At 44.0% G+C, this 27,106-nt stretch overlaps 1 protein-coding gene across 1 annotated transcript; it reads left to right on the forward strand.

The window, feature by feature from the left end:
* The first annotated feature begins 3,837 nt into the window (after positions 1-3,837).
* On the forward strand, positions 3,838-27,106 carry brinp3a.1 (bone morphogenetic protein/retinoic acid inducible neural-specific 3a, tandem duplicate 1). The gene is made up of 8 exons (XM_062555383.1): positions 3,838-4,421; positions 4,696-4,970; positions 12,833-13,023; positions 13,506-13,690; positions 18,719-18,824; positions 19,271-19,507; positions 20,719-20,941; positions 25,154-27,106. Exons 2-8 carry the CDS (start codon positions 4,741-4,743, stop codon positions 26,268-26,270), a joined length of 2,289 nt encoding a protein of 762 aa, XP_062411367.1. The 5' UTR covers positions 3,838-4,421; positions 4,696-4,740; the 3' UTR covers positions 26,271-27,106.

Below are 27,106 nucleotides of genomic sequence, written 5' to 3' on the forward strand. Positions count from 1 at the left end.
TGGGCTTGCTCTTAATTAGCTGAATTGATTTGAGGCCTGCACGTTGCCAAAGTGAGGCATTCAAAGGGAGTTGATTTATTTTAGGACACCCTCATTTCCTCCGGTGTGGCTGCACGCTGCACAGAGGAGGGGAACTTATATTTCAAAGTCGTTAGGAGACTGGAGCTAACACTAGCTTGACCTCGTCTTGACTCCGGCAATTCATTCTACATCACAAGAGTCTAAGACTCCACAAGAGCAGCAGAAATGGATTGAACTTTTCAGAGGGCCAATAACAATTAATGATCCAGGAATTTAATAGTCCAGAAACTAAGAGACTCATTCAAACCGAGTATTGAAAGTCTAAACTGAATCACTGACAATGCGGCTCATCACTGAAAGGTCTATATTCCAAATTGTCCTCTGATATTGTCATCGCAACACAGTTGACACAGTTTCACCATGCCAGCTTTAGCCTATTGTGTTTGGTGCTTTAGTGATTTGTTTCACTGAGGCTGGTCGGGACATAATCGTAGACCCTATTTTCATGGGTATATCAAGACTGTCATTGAGCACTAGCACTGAGTTAGGACCAGTTCTTCAAAAGGCCCTGAAATCCATGACATAGGAAAAAGAAGTTTGGACATTTTTTTATTTCATCTGGAAGGTGCTACGGTTTCAGGGTGGGTGTTTTCACACATTTTGCTCGTGTCAAAGCAGTGATGTTGGTGTTCCATATACATTAGGTGGTCCGAGAAGAACAAGCTTAAGGTCAGTGTAGACTACCGTGTTCCTGAAGCTATATCAATCATGGAACAGCATTATTTACAATTCAGGCTCTCAATAATCATCCGATGTACAAATTTGCCGAACATGACTACTTGTAGTTATGAAATTGCCATCCTGCCTGATTCAACCCAAAAGCATTCTTTACTCTGTGGCCACATCCAATCAGTCATCATTAATGGCACTACCACACCAACCCCTGAGGAGGGGGTTAGAGTGGTAGATCGCACAATAATCAAATGTCACGGCCTTCTGTGCTGAGTGAGAAAAAGGAAGATGATAAAGTGCTATTCCAGCTCAAGTCGCCCGAAACATACTGACTCACACTGGCCTGCAGAGGGATGCTTTGGTGTTTTAAATACAAGTATCTAGCTGCAAGATAAATGGGAAGATGGTATGGTACGTGGCATATTCTCCAATAACCCATACTAAGGCTGCACAATTTTGGGGAAATATCTAATTGCACTTCTTCTGACAGATGTTGTGATTTGATTTGTGGCATCATTTTTGAATGTCAAGCAGCAGTTACAAGTTTCCAGATTCTGTGTTGGGCCACTTCAGATGAGATGTTAAGTGAGCTTTACTGTCTGTCAGACGAGGATGATGACATGAATATAAAAAATCATAGATGTGACCATATTAACCATTGGGACAGTTGCAAGCTGCACTATTAATTTCAGCCTTTGCAATTAGCTAATTGCATTAGTTCAAATTGGGATTTTGAATGAAAATAGATTAATTTGTGCAGCCCTACTCCATATTCATGGGCCCTCCCTCATGTGGTCAAGACAAGGCTAACAGCTGCTTTAGCCCCCTCAACCAACCCTCTCCTCTCCTACAGCTGACGATAAATTTCATAGTACATGCAATGACATCCTGCTGTGTTCACAGTTTCCCACCCATCTGATGCACAGCATGTGACAAATGACAAATTGTTATTTTGGATATGCACGAGAGCTCGATGAACCACATCTCCTCTCTGCACAGGAGAGAGACTCAAACATTGAAGGAGACCATCATCTAGAATGGTGCACCTGTTCAGACTGTTATTTGAAGGCTTACTCATCCTGAATAATAATAATAATAATAATAAAAAAAAAACATTAAAAAAAAATCAGTCTCCTTTGCCGTGAAATGCTGCATTTGATGTTCCGTCATGCACATGCTTAGCGTGGGTTTGAAACTCCGTGTTTGTGATTGTTGTATGACCGCCGTGAATGCCTAATTCAATAAGGACATGCTTTCATCCATCATTTTACACTCCACATAAAACCTATGTACATGTGCCACTACCCGTGCTTGCACGAAGGAATGCAATGCTCATGTGGCGGGGGCTGTGATCGCATGGAGCACTTGACTCCATTAAAGTGGGCATCTGTTGTGTTTCCTGATTAAAGGTTAAGCCTGAAAAGAAAATCTATATTTCACTCAAGACTTGAAAAGGTGCTGCTACGTCCAACAAATCCATAACCTTAGTTCTCTTACCTCAGATCTGTTTTTAGAAATATGTTGAGACAAAGTGGAGGAGTGAGGATTTATGATGAAACCAGATATAGTCTCTGCAGCTGAAGAGAAGAAGAAGAAGAAGAAGAAGAAGAAAAAAAAACATGCAAATCACAGTCCCATAAATACACTGACAATCCTGTCAAGATTCTGTCTAATTAAAATATTATCTGTGCACTGACTCCCAGATTACTGCTCACAAAGACATCACTTCAGTGGCATCATGGAACAGGCTGCATCTTAAGTGAACATTTACCTGGCATAATGACTTTCTGTCTGTGTAGATGAAACCCCTCTTGATTGAACCACTCCTTTTTGCAACCCACACAGCTTTAGGCTGAGACGCAGTTGCACAACCCATATACTCCTTTCGACCTTCAGTGCCTGCATGGGGTCTGCAAATATAGACAAGAGGAGTTGTGTTGTGCAAATGGATGACCAAATCCCGCAAAGAGATGAGCCCCTTATTGCTTTGATGCAGTCTTTGATTTCACTCCCACCCCCTTTTCTCACTCGGCAGGTCTTAATGCTGTTCTCCACTTGGTCAATCAATGGCACAATCAATGATGAATCCATTGTTGACCACTTCTGGTCATCTTTGCAGCAACATTTTGCAGCAATATCAGTCGAGCACTGGGGGAAAAGATCTGCAGGAGAAATGCCTTAATTCTTCACAATTTATGAGTCGGGTTGGAGGATTGGCTCTGGCTAATGTGACACCTCTGAGTCTAACCATGTATTTCCTTGTGTATAACCATGCTTAGTTTTGAACATTGATTAGTGCTCTCTCTCTCTCTGTGTGCATGCGTGAGTCTCTCTCTCTCTCTCTCTCTCTCTCTCTCTCTCTCTCTCTCTCTGTGTGTGTGTGTGTGTGTGTGTGTGTGTTCACTGTTTACATAGATTCCTCTATAGACCACTTTCTTCTGCTGTGAGATTGTCAAGGATATTGACTTGATGCTGATCCATAATAGAAATATTTATAAAGGAAATGCCACGGAGTATTCATTAAAGCTAAAAGGCACATAAATGCTCTTTTCAAATCAAGATGCAGTATAGCCTACACATTTTCAACCAATGTATGGTGTCATCTAACAGCCTATGATTCCTTCACTGTGCTTTATGTAGCCTACAATTTGCCAGGGACAGCAAGCAAGACATCCGTTAAATGTGCGATAGCATGATGCTCCACTATGTTCAGATTTGCCACATGGTCAGTGTAGCCTGATATTAAACGTTAATCAATATTGTTGTTTTGGTGTGGTTTTATTGGCGTATACATTATGCTTGAAAAGTTGATCTTCAATACATTGCATCGCTATAAAATAACATAATAGACTAAATAATTAACCGCGTATAATCTCCATCAATATGTTTACAAATCACAGGCATTCTCGTGCGCGAATTCGGCCCACCTCAGAGAGAGCATCCTCCTAACGGTCCGTGGAAGTTGACAGCTTCACAAAACCCGCCCTCTCTTATCTCCTCTCAGCCAATGCGGAGTGGGGCAGGGTCGAGAATGAAATAAATTGAACATTTTGACGGTGCATGGGTGCAAGCCAGCAAGAACCTGCGAGCGGCTGTGCTTCATGGAATACAGCTCGGGTCAGGCTGGGAAATTGTTGTGCCTCCGAGAGTGTATCGATATGTAATGTAAAATTCATTTTAAAGTTGGAAATCGCTCAGTCTGTTGACAGTGAAGACGGGGAAGGTCTGCTTGAAGTGCTTTTCGCTTCTGTCCGCTGTTGAGGAAAGCAGCCGCGTAACTTCAACTTCATCCTCGAAAGAAATCGATTTACCCGTGTGTTCGGCTGGGTTTCTATGGTCCATATTTTATGAAAACGACAATTTGTTTCTTTTCTCTGCCTTTCATCCTCGCACTTGGAGACCGGACAGCGACTTGCCCGCTTGGAAATATTTTCAACGGGAAAGGTGTTCAAATGGATGAGATTCACTGTTCCGCAGGCTCCCCTTCTTCCTGATGCACGTCTGACCGATTTAGAATGGGAAACATGAACTGAAGTGTGGGAGTCCTCAGGAGGTCACCCTCACAAGAATCGGGTTGTTTAAAACAGCGCAATTTCCACCCCAAATCGTCTCTATGCTTCATTAAACTTCAACGGTCTGCCTAAGTGTAGTAAATATAGCAAAACAAGGTAAAATGCATTTTTAAAATAAACTCGGGTGTTTGTGTTTTTAGTCACGTATTGCACTTGGTCTGTCGCGTTTTTTGAGAAACAGATCGGAAAAAGACATAATAGGCTAATAGGGTTTCGCAAAGTATGGCGAAGAAAGGTCTTGCTCTCACAAAACAGCTGTTGTTTATGGTAAGGGTGCAAGACAGTGACTTAAATGTGTGCGAGGGGACATTAAGAACGCATGAAACCACAGCTGGCGTCTGACTTTCCGCTCCTTGTTTTGTTGTTCCAGGACACAAGGAAAGTTTGGAGAGAATGAGGAGTCCCCGGGTGAAGCATGAGCTACCGGTGTATTGCTTTTAGACGGGTATATCTGATGTGTCTATGGAGGTGTGTAGCACTAAGCCTCTTCTGCTGGGTTGCAGCCTCTGCAGCAGGTGCGGGCGATGCCGCTGGGCCCTTTGGGTGGCTCCTTTCAGATAAAGGGCCCTTTCACCATTCCCAGGAATTTGCCGAATTTGCAGAGCGTTACCAACAGGGTTTCACCACAAAGTACAAGATATACAGGTAAGTGATTTTAAAATAAGTTTTTCTTTTACATTGTTATAGCTTGTCACATAATGCTATGTAACGCTAGGTTATTGTGTTCCATCTCCATAACTCAAACCGTTCAGTAGGTTTTTTTTTTTTTTTTTTACTACCCCAACAAAATCACAAATTGGACCATTATTACCCCACCGCAGTGATTTGAAATGTAATTCCTGACTAGCTATAACAGTAGAGCCACGGCGACTCCATGCGTTTATCTTCGTGCGTAATATCACATGCCAAAGAAAGTGAATGCTGTCGGAGAAGGTGAAGAGGGAGGGAGGATTGCGAAGTTTAAGCCGGTGACAGGTGAGAGTTGAGCTCAGCCGCGATGAGATGAGGGATTATATGGAGCGAACAGCAGCCCGGTCTGAGCCAGCGAGAAACGAGTCCGCCTGGGCTACTGGCTGGCTGGCTGGCTGACTGACTGACGCACACTCCTGGCAGCGACACGCAGACGCTTTGCCAGGCGCAGATGGGGAATGTAACACGGGGGTTACTCAGTCTTCTCTCTTCTACATCCATGAATATTTTCCAAATGCTCGGGTGGCCTTTTTGTCAGGGCTGGAAACGGGGAGTCAAGAGCGGTGCAATTGTTGTTCGACAATGCCTGATCTCCCCCTGCTGGTGACATGGGGCCTGGGTACTGGGGGAGAGAGGGAGTGTGTGCGTTTGTGTTTGTGTGTTTGCAATCTTCTGAGATGTAAATGATGGACGTGACAGTAGACGGGAGGTAGAGGCTGTGTCTGAGTGTCTCAATGCACACGTGCACACACCAGTTAATGTATTGCAATCCATAAGAATGTGTATATGTGTGTGTGTGTGTTTGCGTTTGTATTTATTTTGGGTTGCTTTGGAGGTTTGTTTGTCGATTGTGTGGGTATGTACTAGTTTTGGTTGTTTATGCGTGTCTTTTAATGTCAGCAGCAGAGTCTCTCTCTCGAGTATGTCTACACTGAAGAGAGGATACTTTGGGTTACGACTGCACAGAGTGCAGTTTATGTAGAGTGCCAGAAAATCTATTTTTAAGTAAATGTGTGTGCTGGTGTTTGTGTGTGTGTTTGTACTCGAAAGAGAGGGAGAAAGAGAGTGCCAGCAAAGGAGACGAGACGAAGAGAGACAGAGGAAGGTGGAGAGAGATTGAAAAGCTAGAGAGAAAGAGATATGGAAAGAGAGACACAGAGGCAGAGAGAGAGAGAGAGAGAGAGAACAACACATTCCTTTACATGCCAGTCCAGTCCCCAGCACACTGGATGAATGCAAGGCAGTGCTCACTGGGACTGCATATTGATGATATGGGCTTACATCATACACAGCTGAAATAAAAAAAAATAAAATAAAAAAGATAATAAAACATCACCGCCACGAAGATAGCATTGCCTTTCCCTACCCTTTCATTGGGCTACGTACGTTCCAGGTATTTTGAAAATGAATTGTTGAACACAATGAAAAGAGAAGATTTTTGTGTCTGTGTGTACACATGCAGATTTGTGTGTGCGCGCCGGTGTATGGTTGCGAGTATAATCTTTGTGTCTGTGAAAGAGAATCTGAAAGACAGACTGTGTGTGCAGTCCTGAATAATGATAATTGTCCCCATTATGCTTGTGTCTGAATGAGAAACACCTATTCAGCGATGAAAGCCTCATAATTGCAAAGCACAGTACGCGCACAGCAGACAATCTCCCATTTACCTTTGCATGGCCGTGCTGGGCCAAAACATCTCCTGCTAGCTTGCTGGCAGGCGGCTGGCAAATGCTAACAAAAGTCACCCCTTTTGTCATCCACGTGCGAAAGGTCGCACGCGGCCTACGGACAGGCTTTTTTGTCTCCTCCTACACCGCCCCATGCCCCACTCCGGCATGCGCTCGGAACTTTGACAAAGCCTCTCACGAGCGGTGAGCTTTATGGTGTTTGACACTTGCAAGCAGGGGGAGGCCTTCACGGCTGAGCCTCAGCTCTGCGTCGTGCGGCGCACGTCACCGTCGCTCCAGGAAGGCTGGAAGCCTGAAGGAGCTGGTGTCGCCAGGGGGTATTGGTGGTGTTTATGCGTGTACACGTGGTTGTTTTTTTCTTCTTTTAAAACCTAGGCTACTCTTTCCTGGAGAAGAGTAGGTCTGGGAGTGTCGGGCGATGCCACTTGTCGGCTTAGCCCCAACTGTTTAGTGACAATGAGGATCAAGAATAATTCCCTCCTGTGAAGCGTCACGAGTATTGTCTGGTGCCAGCTTAGCCAAGCACTCACAAAAGAAAGTGTTTTCCGAGCATGCGCACACACACATACACACACACACACACACACACACACACACACACACACACACAGACACACAGACACACAAACACAAAAGTTGGCAAAGCCCGATGATACACTGCTAAGTATCCCCTGATTGAAATACCACGCACTGTTGGCTCTGAGTCGCTATCAATACAGTGTAAAATTTGGCCATGAAATTATTTTTTCGGGACCTAAAATGGCCCATGAGTCTTTTCTTTCAGCATCAACTTTCACTGGGTGGATGCCTCTCTGCTCATTCGTTTTGGTCCATTTCATCACCTGAGAAGTAGTAACAATGAGGTCGACTAGCCAAAGCCGAGGCTTCAGTTTGTCACTGCCTTACTGTCCCCACCTCACCACCGCTCTTGCCCTACAACGGAAGGAAACTCTGGCACGATAGACTAGCAAAGCTGGGGACACAAAGTCTCTGATAGACACCAGTTGACCTGTAGACTTAGCTCACCTCGGTGAGCTGACAGAGCAACTGGCTGGAACAGTCATCAGCAGCAATACGCCAGGTCATCTGTCCCGGCCAGACGCAATATCTCTCTGGTGGCGATCTAGTCCTAGATAAGTACTGTTATCTCAGCGCGGGCCCCTGCAGCTGGAACAAGACTCTGACAACGGAACCAGTGTCATTTGGGCTCGACAAAGAATTCTATTCATGGCTAGTGTGTTGCAACACAATGTGTAAAACATCTGGACGCTATTTCCATACACCTACTGCCATGTTGTTTTCCCTTATTATTCATCAATCAGTTAAGAGACATCAATTATGGCATGTCTCTGACTGACAGGTTGAATTAATTCATGTGTGTGTTTTATGTGATAGGTACATAGAACCTATACAGTAGGTACATAGAACCTATATACAGTACATACATAGAAGAGTCATCCATGCTGTTTTTGAAGGATCAGACAATTTCACTGAAATGGCTGATTTGTGTTATTTTCATATGTGAAAATGACTGGGTGAAGCAGAGTGGGCGTATGCACATAAGGTGTTGATGACTGCAGGTTAGTGTGGTGCAGAGGCTCTTTGAAGTGCTTGTTGTCAGGTGAATTCAGAAATGCAAGACGAGAAGGTGAAATCCTGGAGGAACTGAGACAGAATTGGAGTTGAAAGATGAAGCTCTAAGGGATAGATTTCATAGGATAGAAATGATATATTTGGCTCGTTTTGTATTAGATGCATATTGTCCATTTACAGGAGTAATGTTTATACATTTAATAATGATATAAACAATCTTGCTAATATACTAGAGCAGTGGATGCCTATCGTCACGTTACACACCTTAGTGTTGATATTTTCCTTTCTTTTTCATCATTGTTATTTCTTCCATTCATTGTCAACCTCTTGACTTGTAACTAACAGCTGGTGCCATTAGCCTAAGATGTTGTTATGCAAAAACAGAGTAAACTGTCAAAGTCTGTAACCCATCTAGATTTAATCACTAAAGTGTACACTATTCCTGGATTCCTTCAGTTGTTTTAGAGAAGATTATCATGATGATGTGATCTAAGTATCATTAATATTTGCAACATTTTTCCCCCCCAATACCTTCCCCGGCGTGTGTGCATCATCCAGCTAAATTATAGCTATTACTTTCATCATCTGACACTAACGTATGAGGGTACAGTAATTTCCATAAAGCCCCCCTTCTCGTGGCACAGTTTGTCAGAGCAAAATGTGTTATTTTTAATGATCTAATAATGCCCAGGTGGGGCGTAATGAACTGCCTTTGTCCAGCCTTGCCACAGCCCATCCTCCTGCATGTTGAACACATCCCAGGATGACCTGAAGCAAAGCCATTTACAATGCCGGTTAACACTCATGTTTGGGAGAACATAGAAATATGGGGGGTGGGGGTTGTATGTGTGTGTGTGTGTGTGTGTGTGTGGTGTGTGGTGTGTGGTGTGGGGGGGAGGGGGGGGCAGTTCATTCTAGGCTAATTGTGTCATTATTTATGTTTTAAGACACGAGTGAACATCCCCCGAGTGCTCCCGTGTTTGCAAACTCAAGGACAGAAACACTTTGCACTCTGCTGTGATGTTCTGGTAGCTTCAATTTTGAATGCCTATTTTAAGATTTAATAAATCACAACCTTGTTTTATGAGGGAATTGAGAAGTGCAGCCCCAATATTAATATCATGCGCTGACTGTTGTTTTGAATATCTGCACGGCTTTGTTTTGTACAGATGTAAGTGGTGGCTTTTTCTTTAAAAGATAAGTCACTCGTTTTGATCACTACAATGCATGTCATAATTTCACAATGAACAAAACAAAAACACGTCAAATGAAAGGTTTTCTTACATTCTGCATTGTTTTTCCATGACAATAAAGACAAAATATATAAAGAAATAAGTGAGTTCGTGGCTAACAGCGAATGGTTACCCGCGAGTAATTACAATACCCCCTTTACATTGTCTGTCTAGAAAGGATGCCACAGGAATTGGAACAGTGTAATGCGGCGTGTTGCTGTAGTCCGCTGATAAGGTCCCCCTGGCTCCACAGAGAGCAACGGTTTCAGTTTCCCCTCGACCTGATTGTTTTTTTTTCCGCCTCTCTCCTCCCTCCCCCCACTGTCGGTGCTCACTCTCTGCTCTGACTCGGTTGCCACAGGTCTCAGTGGGGGGAAAAGGCTGGCAGGTAGTTCTCCTGCACACACACACACACACACACACACACACACACACACACACACACACACACACACACACACACACACACACACACACACACACACACACACACACACACCACGCCCCCACGGCACCGCCTCACCTTCCCCCTGCTGTTCCACTGTGCAGGGCCAGTAGTGGATTAGCCTGAGGCACCATCCGTAACTGTCCATCAACCAGCACCGGTACCACCGCCGCCACTGTCGCCACCCCCCTCTCTCCTAGCACATACATACACATGCATGCAGCCACACACTGACACATATACACACACACACACACACACACACACACACACACACACACACACACACACACACACACACACACACACACACACACACACACACACACACACACACACACACACACACACACACACACACACACACACACACACACACACACACACACACACACACACACACACACCTCTGTTCTGGCCCCTGTGTCGATCATGGCTAAGCTCCTCTGGCTCGCTTCGTTAATGTCTCTGAGGCACCGGTTGGGAGTAATTGTCCCCTCGTTATGTAGATACGCTGACATGTAACAGCCTGTAATGAGATTATTTCCCTTTCTGTTATTGTTGTTGTCGTGCTTGTTATGGGTCGTATTTTTACTGGTGCACTTTTGAGGGACTGCAAGCATTAAGTGAGGTCAGACACACAATGAAAGGGACTCTCTGGCGTGGGCAACTAAGTGTGTAATTAGCATTCCCTGATTACTGCTATTTAAAATTGGTCCTCTTGCAGTTGGTTGAGGCAGGGATCATTAAGGAGCTGCAACAATTAAGTACAATACAGAAATTATGACGCGTGGAACCTTGCATTTGCCAAGCTGGGACGCTTACCAATCATCACAGCAGTTTCTTTTTTTTCTTTTCTCAAATCCGGTCTTGTGTTCGAACTCAGTCATGTTTCCATTTCCATTACCACTAATTGGACTTTTTAATGGAAGATTATTACAAGGATTGAGATTTAAGGAGGAAGCCTAAAATGCTGTTTCAAAAGGGGCATTCAGAACCAGGCCAGCAAGAGCTGCATAAATAGTCTAAATAGTACATCGGGTGTTAGAAGATGGTAGGGAAAAGCAGTGGAGGAACATGGTGTGTTATCTGACATTTGCCAATGGGCAAATGGAAAAATGATAGATGATTTGGAAGAATAGACTCATACACCCCTGTTATTAAGTTAATCTTCTGTATAAACCAAACATCTCCTGACAAAATGATACAACTTATGCATAAATAACTGGTGTCAGTTCTTGATTCAATCTTGACCAGATGTTCTGATATTTTCCACCCCCCCGCACACTGTAATATAAAATTGGCTGCATACTGTTTGTATAATAATCTCTCTATTGTGGTATTTACTGTAATAAGGCACATTACTTTAGATTGTATGTTGGCTGACATGCCTAAAACAACATACATAAAATAACATGTAAAAAGGGCAACTATATTACAACAGAGAATATTTCCCCTTTTAGGTGAGGGTTTTCTTCATGGGCAAAGCAGTAGGATACAAGTATCCTGTCTTATTCATGACATATGAGACCCCCAGTGCAGTATGATACCAGTGGTCTATGAATGCATGCATGTCTCTTCGCCAAGGCATGCCCATACGAAGTCCACAGGCCAAGGTCGCCCTCTCAACCACACGCGTGTGGGTCCCTGACGCCTCGTTTCCCTTTATGATTTCCCAGAGACTCTTTGTGAGTGCCGCGTACTTGATTGCCCCCTTACAGTTCAATTGCCATGTGTGATTGACAGCGGGGTTGCACTCTGGAGCAGAGAGGAAGGTGAAAGACTGACACTCCTGCCATTCTGAGCAGACAGTACTGTAGTCAGTGCAGCAGCTAGAGACACCAAAGCTTTTCAAGGCTGCAACCATTTTAATTCAGCATGGCACGTTTCCGTGGAGTTTTTCCAATTCGTTTTCAATGCCGTGTAATTACAAACGTGCAACCATTCACAATAACTTAACTCATGTTACTGTGTGTGTACCGAGAAAAAATAAACACAAACACAGAAAAGACAGACGCCACAGAGGACTCATACCGTATACTAACTAACCCTACTAATGTAGAATTAGACACACCACGACAACAGGACAAGTGTACAGTCTAAAGCCTGACCTCCATATGACCAGCTGTAAATGGATTGCCATGAGTATTCTGTTTCATCCTGTGAAGCAAAGGGTGGTGCGCGAGGTGGCAGATAAAGGGCAATTGACATCTCGGGCTTCATGGCCCAATCCGCACCTCTCCGCGCATCTGACAGCCCACCTCGTTTTCTGCGAGCAGCTCATTATTGTCCCTCATTGCAGCCGGGCCAAGCTACTGAGGAATAAGCTGAGAAAATAACCATAGATCGCTCGGCTATGTAAAATCAGTGGGCCATTTTTGCAAACGGGGGACGAGCAATTCCCCGGGCTCACTTGAAACAGCATGGAGCAATTCATCTTTGGGGGGGAGGGCAGGGGTAAAAAACAGAAGAGAAAAATGCAAAAAAAAATATTCGAATAGCACAGAGGAGGTCATGCAGGCATCACATTTTCTCCCCAGCAGGCCTTATCTGAGGCTCTGTGCCATTCCCCATTCTTCCTCCGCCACGATTCTGTTTCCTTTTTTTCTTCTAATCGTTGCTTTTTGCCGCCATATACAACCGTATGCGCATAATACCCTTTCAGATGGATTATTTTTCTGTCCATCATTGAATTCTGTTTTCACAGGAAGTCTTTTAATCTGGTATTGGGAGTTGGAGGGAGTAAAAAAAAAAAAGTGTTTATGCTCTGCAGCCCAGTTGACAACAGGGATGGGAAAGGGACTCGCAGATAGACTGTGCCGAGCTGGACCGCATCTGCTGCTGTGTGTGACTTTGCAGAGAGTTTGGCCGCTGGAAAGTGAGCAGCCTGGCGCTGGAGAGACAGGACAACAATGGCGTGGCCCTGCCTCTCGACCCCGAGTTCATGCAGACCATCAGGCACCTGGGCCGCCGGCCGACCACCGGTGCCATCACTGAGAACATCATCCGGAAATACGGCACGCACTTTCTGCTGTCCGCAACACTGGGAGGTACCTAACAGCATCTGTTTCATAGACAACCTGAGCCTGTAGCGGGCATAGCTAGCGCAGAATATAAAAAAGGGAACTCCGGTACATAATGTTCCGAACTGCTAGCCTTGTCTAGCGAGACACTTCCCCCTCACAGATCTACAGTATTTATTCAAAATCATTCCGGAGTTCTGTTGATCTCTGTATGTGTGTGTGTGTGTGTGTGTGTGTGTGTGTGTGTGGGGGGGGGGGATTACACGTTTTGTTTTCTGTGTGGAAAGTGTATAAGCGTTTTCTTGCATATTTCTATTACTCTAGTGCTCTTGAGTTCAGTGTGTATTCTCCCAGTGTGCTCACACACGTGTGTGTGCATTGTGTGCTCACACACGTGTGTGTGTACGTGTGTGTGTGTGTGTGTGTGTGTGTGTATTGCGTTCTCATTGTTCTGCCCTCTGCTCTGCACGCTCTCTCTCTCTCTCTCGCTCTCTGCTCGGCTGCTGCAGGAGAGGAGGCCTTGACCATCTTTGTGGATAAGCGCAAGCTGAGCCGGACGGCCGATCCGAGTGACTCAAACAGCACGGCCGTCACTCTGGAGACCCTCCACCAGCTGGCTGCCTCCTACTTCATCGACAGAGAGAGCACGCTGCGCAAGCTGCACCACCTCCAGATCGCCTCCACTGCCATCAAGGTAACCCCCACCACCACCACCACCACCACCGCCACCCTTGGCCCCACCGTGTCGGGAGCTGGGACCTGACCCTTAAGATGTTTACGCCACTATATTTAGAGCATGCAAAAAGCTGCCTCTGTTGTTTCCTGAATGTGGGTGAGCTGCGCTGTGAATTTGTAGCTGTCTTACAGAGGCAATGAATTGGTCGGAGGACTGATGAGGCTTTAAGGGTCATGCATTATGTAGGGCGTTTGTGCTGTTGACACCATTAATTTACATATAAAAGCACTGGAAGCAACGCTTAGATAAAGCGTCGGTACAGTAGATTTACCATAAAGGCATTTTCATGCCATGTGTGCGGCTAAGGTGGAGTCATTTGAAGTTGTGATGGCTGACATGAAACAAGGGTGATGATGGCTCGAACGTTGCGGAATGCTGTTGTGTGGTGGGAATATACAGTGCCCATGCACATCTGTCATGTGAGGACACTTAAACAAGTTAATGTATCATTTTGAGCATGAATGGCTGAGGTTGCCCTTCTTGTCTCAGAGGTAATTCATTCTCATATGGAACACTATTTATCTACCTCCGGCAAAGAATCCATGGCAAGCAATGATTTACCTTGAGAAATTATGTTCGTGCATAGGGATGAGAAATGTTTGTGAATCTCCCTCCCCACTCCAGTAGCCTCAAGTCTCAGCAGCGTAAGAGCAGAATTTCTTTTGGCGTTTTCCTTGCCATACTTCATTAAGCAATATAGCTGAGGAGAGGAAGGGAACCCGTGCCATTAGTTTGAACATCAACTGCAATTTTTCACAAGCGGACCCTCAGCCCAGTTGTATATACCATTGTGCGCTACAGTTGTAATTGTTGGCAATACAACACATTACACCCCTGCTACCACCAGCAACACCCCCCACCCCCACCCCCAGCCCGAGAGGTGTGGGAGATGAATTGACATTGAGTCCTCCGAGGGCCGTTCGTTCACGGGGTACTAGCGGTGACAGATGTGAAGTATTCACGGGATCAGTGGGCTTTAACTCGGTGCATGGATTTTCGCCTCACTGGGAAGACAGATGTTAATGCAAACCTGACTTTGAAAATGTGCACAACCTTGCTTTGAAGCTCACATTCCCTGCTGCTTCTTGTGGAGTCTGTCTGCTCTAATATCGGAGATGCAAGTGATTTGAAGGGGAGAAGAGAAAAAAAAAGAATGAAATATAAAAAAAATAAATAACCGAGAGTGTCCCGCCACAATTATGCATTAGCATGACAAATTATCTGTTCCATTTCAGTAATTTTCGTACAGCCCTTTCCCCATTTGTCAGCCATTTTGAATATTAGTTAGGTGTCAGGCTGTAATGAATCGGAGACTTATGAAGAATATTTTCTGCACCACTGGTAATAAATGATCCTTTAACCTTACTGAGCGTGTCGACAGGGAAGGAAATGCTCCGCGTTCTACTAAGGTGTTAATCAGCTCTTTTGCTTTTGATTTAGAGTCCACAGCCGCTCGCACAGAGACAAAGTGCAAGCAGCGGCTCCATCACAAATTCATAGCCACCCCCTAAGACAGAACTAGTTACGTACCGTAGATCACTCTCTGACACCTGGTTAGTGATAGCCTACGTCTGAGAGGTATGCAGCTACATTTACTACTCGCATTGTAAATGTGACTTGCCAGAAGCATGTCGACCAGTGAGCCGATGGAATGAAGCGAAAGCTATGCGTTTCGGGGCTGGGCACATCAACTTGTGAAAAATTCATCTAAGACAAATTCGGCCGGTGCATTATTCAAAGGCGCATATATTCTTAATGTCCCTCTCGACCTTCCGCACTATGTTGTCACCTCTCCCAAAGAAAAAGGTTTGCATGGGGGAAAAAAGGACATAAAGAACTCCAGCGGAATGTATCCTTAAACTTTATGGTCTGTGCAAAACTTAGAAAACGAGATGAGGAGATGAGGCAGAGTTGGGCATTTTGCCATCGGTGGCTCTTTGACGTCTGTCTGGGTCATCAGTCAAGCATCGCAGCAGCAAGCTGTGAGGAACTAAACAGTTGCCAACTCTCGACTCACCCCATCTCTCTCTCTCTCTCTTTCTCTCTCTGTCGCTTTCTCTCTCTCTCTCTCTCCCTGACTCCCTGCCCCCCCCTCTCCCTCTCTCTCTCTCTCTCTCTCTCTCTCTCTCTCTCTCTCACACACACACTCTCTGTTACTCACTCTTCCCTCACCACCTCAGACTCACACTCTCCACATGAACCAGTGAAGGAACAGTTGAAGTAAGCAGGGGAAAGGAAGACAGCTTCCAAATCACAGGGAATTTCACCGCCCACGCAGAGAAGTTGAGTTAAAAGTCCCTTGTAAAAAAAAAAAAAAAACGGGAGGATAGTGCTGTTTAATTTGAAGGACTCCCAAGTCACTGCTGGACATGTTATCCACCACACTCCCCTCTCAAAGGTTCCCTGCTGCGTTCAGAAGGGGCTCTATTTTTTCCAGGGTGGAATATAATCCCATTCTGTTCCTCTTATTGCTCTCCTCTTCTTTTTTAAGATAAGCTTACACCAAGCCCATGCTGACTTGGAGCTAACCAAGAACAAAGTCCCTCTGTACCGTTGCCGGAATCCTCAAAGTATTGAGTAAACATGTCCTCCGATGCAAATGTGGATGGGCTGACTGAATAGGCCTCTGTGATTAAAAAAAGAGGACTGTTCTAGGGAAAAAAGCGACGTCAAGGAGTGCTGTAAAAACAAGTGCCAATCTCCATGAAACATTAATGTCGTTTACAAGAATGTGTATGCATTTAAAAGCCCATTATTATTCAAATAGCTCCCACATTGTCCACAGCCCAGTGTGAAATTATTCACAGGTGGCATTAATAAAGCATCAAGCCTCCTTAATAAATGTTCAGGCGAAGGACGTCCGTATCGGTGGGGTGAGCTTCCCTAATGTCTAGTGCGCTGTTCAAAATTCACGCTCTCGTTGTAGTCAAAATTGATGCTGCATTTGAGTGCATTAAGCTGTAATACCACTTTTAGCATTCCAGTATAAAGCACTGCATACATTTCAATAACCGATGAAATATCTTTGGGCTAAGGGATAGAGCACATCACATGATGGAGATAAAGCAAATGTTAACAGATGTATAACTACTGATGTGGAGAAATGCAGAGCTTCTCGACATGATGACCCATTTCCTTTAATAAAACCAATAAACTTGAACTGCTTATTTCAGGAAGTCGTTCCCAGACCAATTACCAGTCTCATTAAATGCAGCTGTTGGTATTCCTGATGTAGTCAGCATGAATTAATTACCACAGATAATAGGGCATTACTATATACAAACATTTTTTCTATCCAGATAATTTATATTCTGCCCCATAATTATTGTAATGAGAGCCAAATTGGCCATATTGAAGTCACTGTAGATTTTGCAGACTACAGACAACTGTTGAGATTTTTTTTTTTTCGCTTACTGATCGAATAGCCTGACTCTAGCACATGCTGGTCTCCTACGGGCTCTTGTTGCAGATGGTCTCATTGCTATGCATAGAAAACCCATCTTTATATTTGCATTTGGTCAATTTTTCCCCTTTAAGTCGGACATCTGTCTCTGTTAGAAATTAATCTGCCGATCCCTGTAGAGCCGTCTTGGATTTTAATTAATTGTGTGGATGCATCAATAAGAGAGAATGGAAATGGCAGCGGCGGTTGCTGAAGTTGTGCTTTTCCCTCTCGCCTCGCTCGCCCTCACCCAGCCCCCCCTCTCGCTTTTCGCCGCGCTTATTGAAAAGTTATTTCAAACTCAACACTTACCAAAAATTCAATAAAGTATTTCTCGATAATGGATATTTGCTCCTTATGTAACTCATAAATGAGGTTCCCCAGCCTGTCTGCTTACTTAGTCATGGGCCGGTGATCCCATAGCTCTGAGGGATCTATGCTGCGTACAGCCCGGCAGGTACGGATCGGAGGTTTTCTTTTTTTCCTCTCCGCCCCTTCCCAAGTCCCCAGTCATCCATTTCACAGTATTCTCACTGACCTTAAAGTAGATGGCGAAGAAAGGTAACTCTTTCACAACGTTTGGACTTAAAAAGGGGGGAACTAAAGTTGTTCCTCTTTAAGATCCTAGACAAAAATTCACATCCCAGGTCACCATTCATCTACAATGGAGATGTGGTTACTTTTATTGGCCCTCTGGGAAAATATTAAAAGAAGCTGCTGAAGCGCTGAGAATAATTTGTAAGTGACAAGGAAGGAGATATATTCGCCTGGAGGCTGGCAGTTTGTCTAGTGATATGCCAGTGGAAACTTGATGTACGGCAGCCTTAAATCAGACTTTTGTCAGGGATGATTGAGCTGTGATTGTGCACAATTCAGCGCTGCTCTCGAAGGGGAACAAAGATCCTGTTGTCAATCCACTGTGTCAGTTTAGAGTCAGCGATGCAGCAATGATGCTTACACACACACACACACGCCCACACACATACGTTTTTTTTTTTTAGGACCTCAGTAGATTGTAAGAACACACCTTGAAAAGCTGCTCACATTCAACTCCTTGGGGTTTTCACCACGGAACTTGAATACAAATCTGGTTGTTCTCAGCTGGCCAGGATATTTTTTGCCTTAAGTCAACTAATTTGCAATGGGTTGAACACCAACATCTGCCTATTTGAATGGGCCAGCTCCAGTCTTGGGCTGGCAGCATCAGATGCAGTCCCTTTGAGTAATCGAAAGCTTTTCTGTGTCCATATATTGCCCAATTAGCAAGCTAGCCATCTGCATACTTAATGTACTATTTTGAGTCTAAATCCTGTCTTTTTACAGATTTTTTTCTCTTCTTCTCTTGTTAGCTTGCGTGCTGTGGTTTGAGCCCTTAGTCTAAAGCCATGTCCTTCGTGTCATCCGCATAGCTGTTTTTGGCAAATGTATTGTTAATCTTATTTCATGTGACATTCAGCTGGCTTTTTTGCATTTTTAATGACTGTGGTGGCATCCAGTCTGGGTGTCTTGAGTATTGCCATGTGTCTTTTTTTCCCTCCCTTTAGGTGACGGAAACAAGGACAGGCCCTCTCGGATGCAGTAACTATGACAACCTCGATTCTGTCAGTTCAGTTCTGGTTCAGAGTCCTGAAAACAAGATTCATTTACAAGGTAGAACATCCATAATTGAACCAATCCCAGAGTTTCTGATGCAGTTGTCAGTGTGTCATTTCATCTTCTGTATGCCGATATTGGAATAGGCATACGGATGTCATAACCAATCAAGCTCTCACTTTTAATATTTTAACACATATTATTACACTCTATAACCAGACACTTGTTTTTGAAGCATTTGGAAGGTCTGAAAAGGCTTCAGAAAACAGTATTTATTTGTATATGTTTTGTTGTGTCAATTTCTGTATTTATTTGTGTATACAATAATTTATTCAGGATATTTCTCTCCAAAACTATTATCAAGAAAGCGCAGGCCTACTGCAAGTTGCTTAAGATCATGGCATCTGTTGACCGATTGGAATGCAAATGTGAATGCTAATAGCATGCTGCTCATCATGTTGTACCATGTGTTCATTAGCGTCTGCCCACTGTCATTGCTGCAGGACTTCAGGCCATTCTACCAGACTACCTGAGGAGCCGGTTCGTCCAGGCTGCCCTCAGCTACATCGGGTGTCATTCGGAGGGAGAGTTTGTGTGCCGAGATAATGACTGCTGGTGCCGGTGCGGTCCCGATTTCCCACAGTGCAACTGTCCTGAATTGAACCTGAAGGCGATGGAGGACAGTCTCAGACAGATTCGAGAATCATGGAAGCAGGCCAATCAAGAGTTTGAGGAATCGGGTAGGAAAAACATCAACATGTCACTTATTGGACACTTGGACAATGTGTTCTATACTGAATCCATTTAAATTTGGATAATGCTTTGGCTTGCTATATTCATCCATGTTTTATGCTATATTATTGTTTTGGATCTCAAAATCCCCATAGGGCATGATGTTGCAGTCAACACAGAAAAAGACCCTACAACAGTTAAAAAAACGACAACATCCTGGCATAGTTTGTCAGACATGACAGCCACTGAGACAGATTCCTGCTGCTCAATAAGCAATTTAGTGGTTGTTTTGAGTGGTGCTGGAAAACATGTCCCTCAAGCTGCACAGTGCTTCTAACTAGCAGGACGACATCGCTATGTTGTGCCTTGTTATTCTACAGAGCCTGACACGGAAATGGTGAGAAGAGCCTATACCTTTCAGGGAAATAGTGCCATTGTCATTGTGGTAAAATAGCATTTTGGACTTGGCAGGATTTCCTGTTCCCTTTTCTGGGCCAGTTGCCAGCTGTACGCTGCTTTTATTCAGGGAACAGTGGAGCACAGTAATTTCACCTCCTGTAGCAGCAGGCTTTGATTCGAAAATGTGAAAATAGCCGACTAATGACTACAAAGATAACAAATAAACAGTGGTAATGCGCCGCATAATAATCAGTTAACAATCAAGTCTTAGATGGATAATCTGATGTGCAATCACACAGTCTCTGAGTAGCGCACTCAGCACAACAGGTTCCTCTTGAAAAAGCCCTCGCACATCTTTTTTACTCAAGTGTGTCCCATCGTAAAAAATAGAAATAGGTAGTAATAAGTGACCATAAAAACCTCAGTTGTTTAAGACATCGTAGTCATTTCTCATTAAAAGCTAGACTTTATTGATTTTGTTGGAATTGAGGTCACTGAGATAATATAGTTATTGATTTTGCGGATGAAAATATGAATTTTGTTTCACTCTCCTCCAAAATAGATTTATATGCCTTGACGCCATGCCGTCTTTCTAATTGAACTTGATTTGCCCTGTGTAGAAGCATTTGATAGAACAATATTCTATCCCCATTAGCAATTGCGGAGGGTGTATGTCAAAATGTTATTCGAGGCGAATCTATACACTTCCACCCACTCCCTATCGATGGACACTCCAGCTTGAACGTTTTAACAAGCCAGCAAGAAGGCCAGATGGTGCATTGCTCACTTTCGCCCTGGTGTGCTGTGCGCTATGTTCCAGATGAGTTCCAGAACTTTGTGCGAAGACTGCCAACATTCTACGCCTTAAACTCGTCCGCCATCCAGTACTTCTGGAAGATGGACCCTGGTGTGCACCAGCGCTACCAGCAGCTGGAGCTCGGAACCGGGCAGCTCCTCAGCAAAGCCCGGCGGATCATCGGCAGGCTCTTCACGCTGAGCAAGCGATGCCGGACTCAGCCACGAATCGCCGTGCCCAGAGAGAGGTAGGATTACAGCGGCCGCTGATCGCCGCACGTAACAATACCCACCGAACAAATAGAACTTGTTTCAAGGCCTCTGTCAGCTGTGACAAGGCATGCATTGAGTGTGTATAGGCCATGGAGAGAGGGAAGTAGAGACTGTCAGTCACGGAGGTGGCGGAGTGGAGAGAGCTGTAAAACTTCCCAGTGGCTCTTAGAAGAATTCAGCGCCCACAGACATGTATAGTGGCACATCACTGTGGCATGATTCCCACCAGATGAAAGTAGCTGCCTCTGTAACCAAATGCAAATCATCCATCTATACATGTGCACATGGACTGAAGATACTATATGAGATGTTAATGAGGAATTCAGAATACACTTTTTATTTTCAACTGAATGGCAGCATCCCTTCCTCCCTGCATACATCAAAGGCCTTCACAGTTTTCCCCCTATCCCACAGTCCTTTCTGCATGTCACATAAATGTCAAGCTACCACATACTACATTATATAACGTCAAGCAGTATTCCGAAGTCTGTAGTAATTAAATAATCTGATGCTTCTTTGAAAAAAGTTCAGCAGAAATAGTGTAAGAGCTCGCAGGAGTCAACCTACAGATGCTGTTGACCAAAGCCTCAGTTTCTTGTAAGAGAGACTCACCAAGGTCATGACGCTTCCCATCGGGAGCTTTGCCTCCTAAGCACTCTCTAAATGGATTGACTGATTCGGGCAAGGCGGAGGTGTGTCCTCTGAACTAATTATGAAACAATACCCTTTTATAGTCTGTTCCTCCTGGAACCAGGGGCAATTGTGGAGACAATAATTGTGTTAATGTTGAAGTCTTGGCCAAGGTCCCAGTGTCGGTCCCAACACGTCTTATCTTTTCAGAGAGACCAGGGATAAATAGATTGTCTCGTCCCTATACAAAACAGACACAATGAGAGCTATAGGTCAACATATTGGGTTGTATATGGTTAAGGGTAGGAGAAATAACTGGGGACATTGTCAGTATAAGGTCTTAAGAGACAGTAAATAACAAGGTTTGCTCCTGTGGTTTGGAGACTAGTGTTCTAGCACAGAACAAAGTACACATTTGTTTTATGTATTATTTATTTCTATTTTTCTGCCTCTGTCATGTCTTTCCCATTTGTGTCTGGATTATGGTTTTAGGTTATATTACAAAACAATCCTTGTTCTGGGGAATGAAACACTAAATCCAAGATTTAATATTAAGATTTAAGAGATTAATCAAGATTGTAGTTTGACTTGCATTCTGTGCCTGGAGGGACAATAACATAAAAAAAAAAGGAAAGCCAGAGAATAGCCCCTCTTTGTCTCTAATGCAGGATTAGCCCTGGCTGGGGTACAGCTTTTCAGAAACTGTGCGCCAACTGGGAGGACTATGAGTTTATACACTATTACTGATGAGAGCATAGACCCTCACACTGTGAATTTGATTCAGAACGTTCTTATGGTGCTTAGTGGGACTCCTTGTTTTGCAAGAGCCATTCTTAAGTTACTGAAAACCACTCAGATCTGTCTGTTTTGTTATGTTCTACTCTGGCAGATGTCATCTCAGCTTGCATTTCACAAATGCGGTAGATGGTATTTATTTATGTTGATATTATGGTTGATATTATTTAGATTTTCAATTCATACTGTTCCGTTTATATGCCCATGCATACATTCTAAGTTCTTCACATTTGAGTGGAAGCAATGGTGCAATTATCAATAAAAGAAATCAAGCTTGAAATTACCCTTCAGTCAGTCCCTCTTCCTACAACAATTTCATTCTATTTGAATCCCTCTCTTCCCACAGTCTGCCCCATCTATCTCTATATCCGAGCTGTCATCTACATATCCACCCCTCCATCTTGTATGTGTGTTCTTTGCTATAGGTCTCCTTGCACTGAACAGTGAGATCCTTTTATGTTTCCTTCACTGGAAGCTGAAGGTGTGGCGGAGGGCGTTAAAGCCCTTAGATGCAAAAGATGATTCTACGTTTTTACTTTTGAATCTCCCCATGATTCTATGTTTGTTATACGTTGCACGTCCTCTGAAGGACCACACTCTTTATATCCAGAAACTCTTCGCTTAAATTCACCATAAATTCAATATATTTTCCGTAAGAGCCATGCAGGCGTCGAATATCACATTAAATTAAAAGAAAAACCCTGAGGCTAATACCATTTATTATGGCTCAACATTGAATGACTGCATATGGAAGAGGTTCTGACACGAGTAGGGAGTTTTGATTCATTTCATCACAGTAATGGGTACGATACTCATTCTTCAATTGTAATTCATGAAATGAAATCTGGTTATTCACAGAGCAACGGATGCATTCCTGCCTCAGCCACCCCCCCCCCACTCCACACACACACACACACACACACACACACCACACACACCACACACACACCACACACACACACACGTACACACCCATACCCACACCCACACCCACACCCATTGCTCCCTAAAAACTGCTGACAGCTGGCAGAGATTTCTTCCACTGCCACCCACCTACACACTTCCTGTCTCCCAGTCAAGCGCTCCCCATGAATATTTACACCCTCTGCTTGCCTAGTTTATGTTTGATGCTGGAAGGGCACCTTTTTTTTCATGCAGAGCAGGAGTTTGCACTAAGAATAATAGCAATCTTCTCTGCCCACTTGAGTGACAGTGCAAGCTTGGCAATATGGATATTAACGCTTCCTTGTCACAAAACAGCAAATTGATTATCATGCCTTTTACAAATGTCTCACAATAGCTGAAACAAGTTGTTTTACTGGTAGCCAAAGCATCACAATACCATCTGTCCCTCTAAGGTGTGGATATCAAACATCACAAATGAGCATAAATGTACTGGAAGTACAACAATGGTTGGAGTGGATGTTTACTTTTAATTGTCATCATTTCACACTCATGTTGAATCTCTCCTATGAAGAAATTAAACCCACTCTAGCGACATAAAGCTAAAGACACAGTAAATTAAGATCACGTGCACATATCTTGTCACTAAGACTGGATGTGCGTCTCATTAGCTTGCGTCTCATTAGTTTATCTCAAAAGTCTTTCAGCAAATGTGCTTGACGTTATACACAGTATTTGGATTGTGCTGTGCTTTGTTTAATAAAAAGAAAATCCTCCCCCAGCAGTTATAGATGGTATTTTATTGGGTTTATAAAGAAGGCAGATAAATATGGATGAGGTTTCTTTATGTGTTGTCATATACAGTGGCTATAGTAAGTATTCATACCCATGCTAAAGTTGACTAAAAAGAGGAATATAAAATCATCTTTTGAGAATTGATTGTAATGCCTTAATTCAAAAAATGAGTAAAAATCAAACCGCTAAGGACACTCATTTTCTTTGTGATTGAAGAATGTATCGTAAATAGATAAATGTTCTTCCTTAAATACAGGGAGCATAAGTAATTGACCCCTATGTTAAATTCCCATAGGAGCAGGAGGATTTTTAATATGTTTTTATTTTTAAAGGCCAGCTATTTCATGGATCCAGGATATTATGCATCCTGATAAAGTTCCCTTGGCCTTTGGAATCAAAATAGCCCCACATCATCACATACCCTTCACCATAGCTAGAGACTGGCATGGTGCTTTTTCCAGTTAGCCTATTAGCCTGTTTGATTTGCATTGAGCTCAATGAGCATCAAACAGGCTAATAGGCTAACTGGAAAAAGCACCATGCCAATCTCTAGCTATGGTGAAGGGTATGTGATGATGTGGGGCTATTTTAATTCCAAAGGCCAAGGGAACTTTATCAGGATGCATAATATCCTGGATCCATGAAATAGCTGGCCTTTAAAAATAAAAACATATAAAAAATCCTCCTGCTCCTATGGGAATTTAACATAGGGGTCAATTACTTATGCTCCCTGTATTTAAGGAAGAACATTTATCTATTTACGATACATTCTTCAATCACAAAGAAAATTAGTGTCCTTAGCGGTTTGATTTTTACTCATTTTTTGAATTAAGGCATTACAATCAATTCTCAAAAGATGATTTTATATTCCTCTTTTTAGTCAACTTTAGCATGGGTATGAATACTTACTATACCCACTGTACTTGCTGAGCTGTATCCTATTCTGTCTGGCACTGTACTCTTTCCCCTGAGTGTGAAAATTTCATGTCTTAGCTCAAAGAGGGAATGCTGTGGATATGAAATATACATTGGCTCATATGGAACATGCCTTCTCTTCTATCCAGGCCCTTCAGTTACTGGCTGAGCTACATCCTCTCCATCCTGTACTGCAGCGAGAACAACCAGATCGGCTCGTACATGGAGGAGTCGCGCTCCTGCTCGTGCCTCTACGAGCACCCGACGTGCCAGGGCGTGATTCCGTGCGCGGTGGGCGACGGGCCCTACTGCTCCGCCTGCTCCTACGAGAACCGCTCGCGCTGCTCGGGCTGCAATCCCGGCTTCACGCTGAGCCAGGGCGCCTGCCGCAACACCGTGCCCGACTCCACCGACAACTACATCGGCTTCGAGACGGACCTCCAGGACACGGAGATGCGCTACCTGCTCCAGAAGCGCGACGGCCGGATAACGGTGCACGCCATGTTCATCAGCAACGACGTGCGCCTCAACAACTGGTTCGACCCGTCGTGGAGGAAGCGGATGCTGCTGACGCTGAAGAGCAACAAGTTCAAGTCCAGCCACGTGCACATGCTCCTGGGAATGTCCCTCCAGATCTGCCTTACTAAAAACAGCACCCTGGAACCCATGCTTTCTGTTTATATCAACCCCTTTGGGGGCAGTCATTCGGAGAGCTGGATCATGCCCATAGACCAGAACAATTATCCAGACTGGGAAAGGACCAAGTTAGACATACCACTAGACTGTTACAACTGGACGTTAACCTTGGGCAACAAGTGGAAAACCTTTTTTGAGACGGTTCACTTTTACCTTCGGAGCCGCGTGAAGGTGCCCTCGCCTCACGGTAACTCCTCCATCTACTACGAGCCCCTGGAGGTCATGGACTCCTCGCGCAACCTGGGCTACATGAAGATCAACAGCATGCAGGTGTTCGGCTACAGCATGCACTTTGACCCGGAGGCCATCCAGGACCTCATCCTGCAGCTGGACTACCCGTACACGCAGGGTTCGCAGGACTCGGCCCTGCTGCAGCTGCTGGAGATCCGGGACCGGGTCAACCGGCTCTCGCCGCCGGGCCAGCAGCGCCTGGACCTGTTCTCCTGCCTGCTGCGCCACCGGCTCAAACTGTCCACCACGGACGTGATCAGAATCCAGGCGGCTCTGCAGGTCTTCAGTGCCAAACAACCAAACTCGATGGAATACGAAACAACCAAATTATGTAGTTAATAAAGCAAGGCAATCTTGTGTGTCGCACGTGTCGGCGGCACAATCACCCGGGCCTGATTACACTTTGGAGCAATGTTAGTAAATCAGTGGGGGGCATTCACAGTAATTGTGTTTGTTAATCAGCCAGGTAGTTGGGGGGGCGTAATGTTAGCCTAGCTCTCACTAGCTCTCACTAGATTAGCAGATCGTCTGAATGGCCGTCATGCCTTTTTTTCCTTTTTCAATCCAATAAAGGGGAACATGAAACATGTTTCAATGTTTCATAAGTGAACAGATAGCCGGTTGGTTGAAAAATAAATCAAGATGTTCTAGCTGTTTAGCTGCACAGCAACCTACAAACATTTCGATGAAGGATGTTTTACAGTGCAAATCTTATTTGGGCTGAACAGCTTTTTGTTTATAATTAGCATGGCATTTGATTTTTTATTTCTATAGCTGATTGTATGAGCAACACATGAATTTGAACCCACCCTCGTTAGTGTAATCAGGTCCCACTGTACCTGGTAGAATGCCAGACTACTCAAATATATCAGATCTCTCTTTTTTTAACGTGAACACAGTGTCTCACACATGAAGCGATATGTAATAATAGGCAGATTCATTTTGATGGTAGTACTATTTTTCAAATATTTGTAAGCATATAATAATGAAAAATAATCCTGTTAAAACAGAATTCATCACACTTGCTATTGTATGTTCAGTTACATGTACTTTTATTTTTATAAACCTCTTATTTGTGAAAAAAGGTTACAAGAATAATTTCCATAAAATGTACAAAAAAAACATTAATTTGTTAATACACTAAATAAAAGTCATTTTTATGTGCTGTCTGTAAA

This window comes from Sardina pilchardus, chromosome 15 (assembly GCF_963854185.1).
Source record: "Sardina pilchardus chromosome 15, fSarPil1.1, whole genome shotgun sequence".
Lineage (NCBI taxonomy): Eukaryota > Metazoa > Chordata > Actinopteri > Clupeiformes > Clupeidae > Sardina > Sardina pilchardus.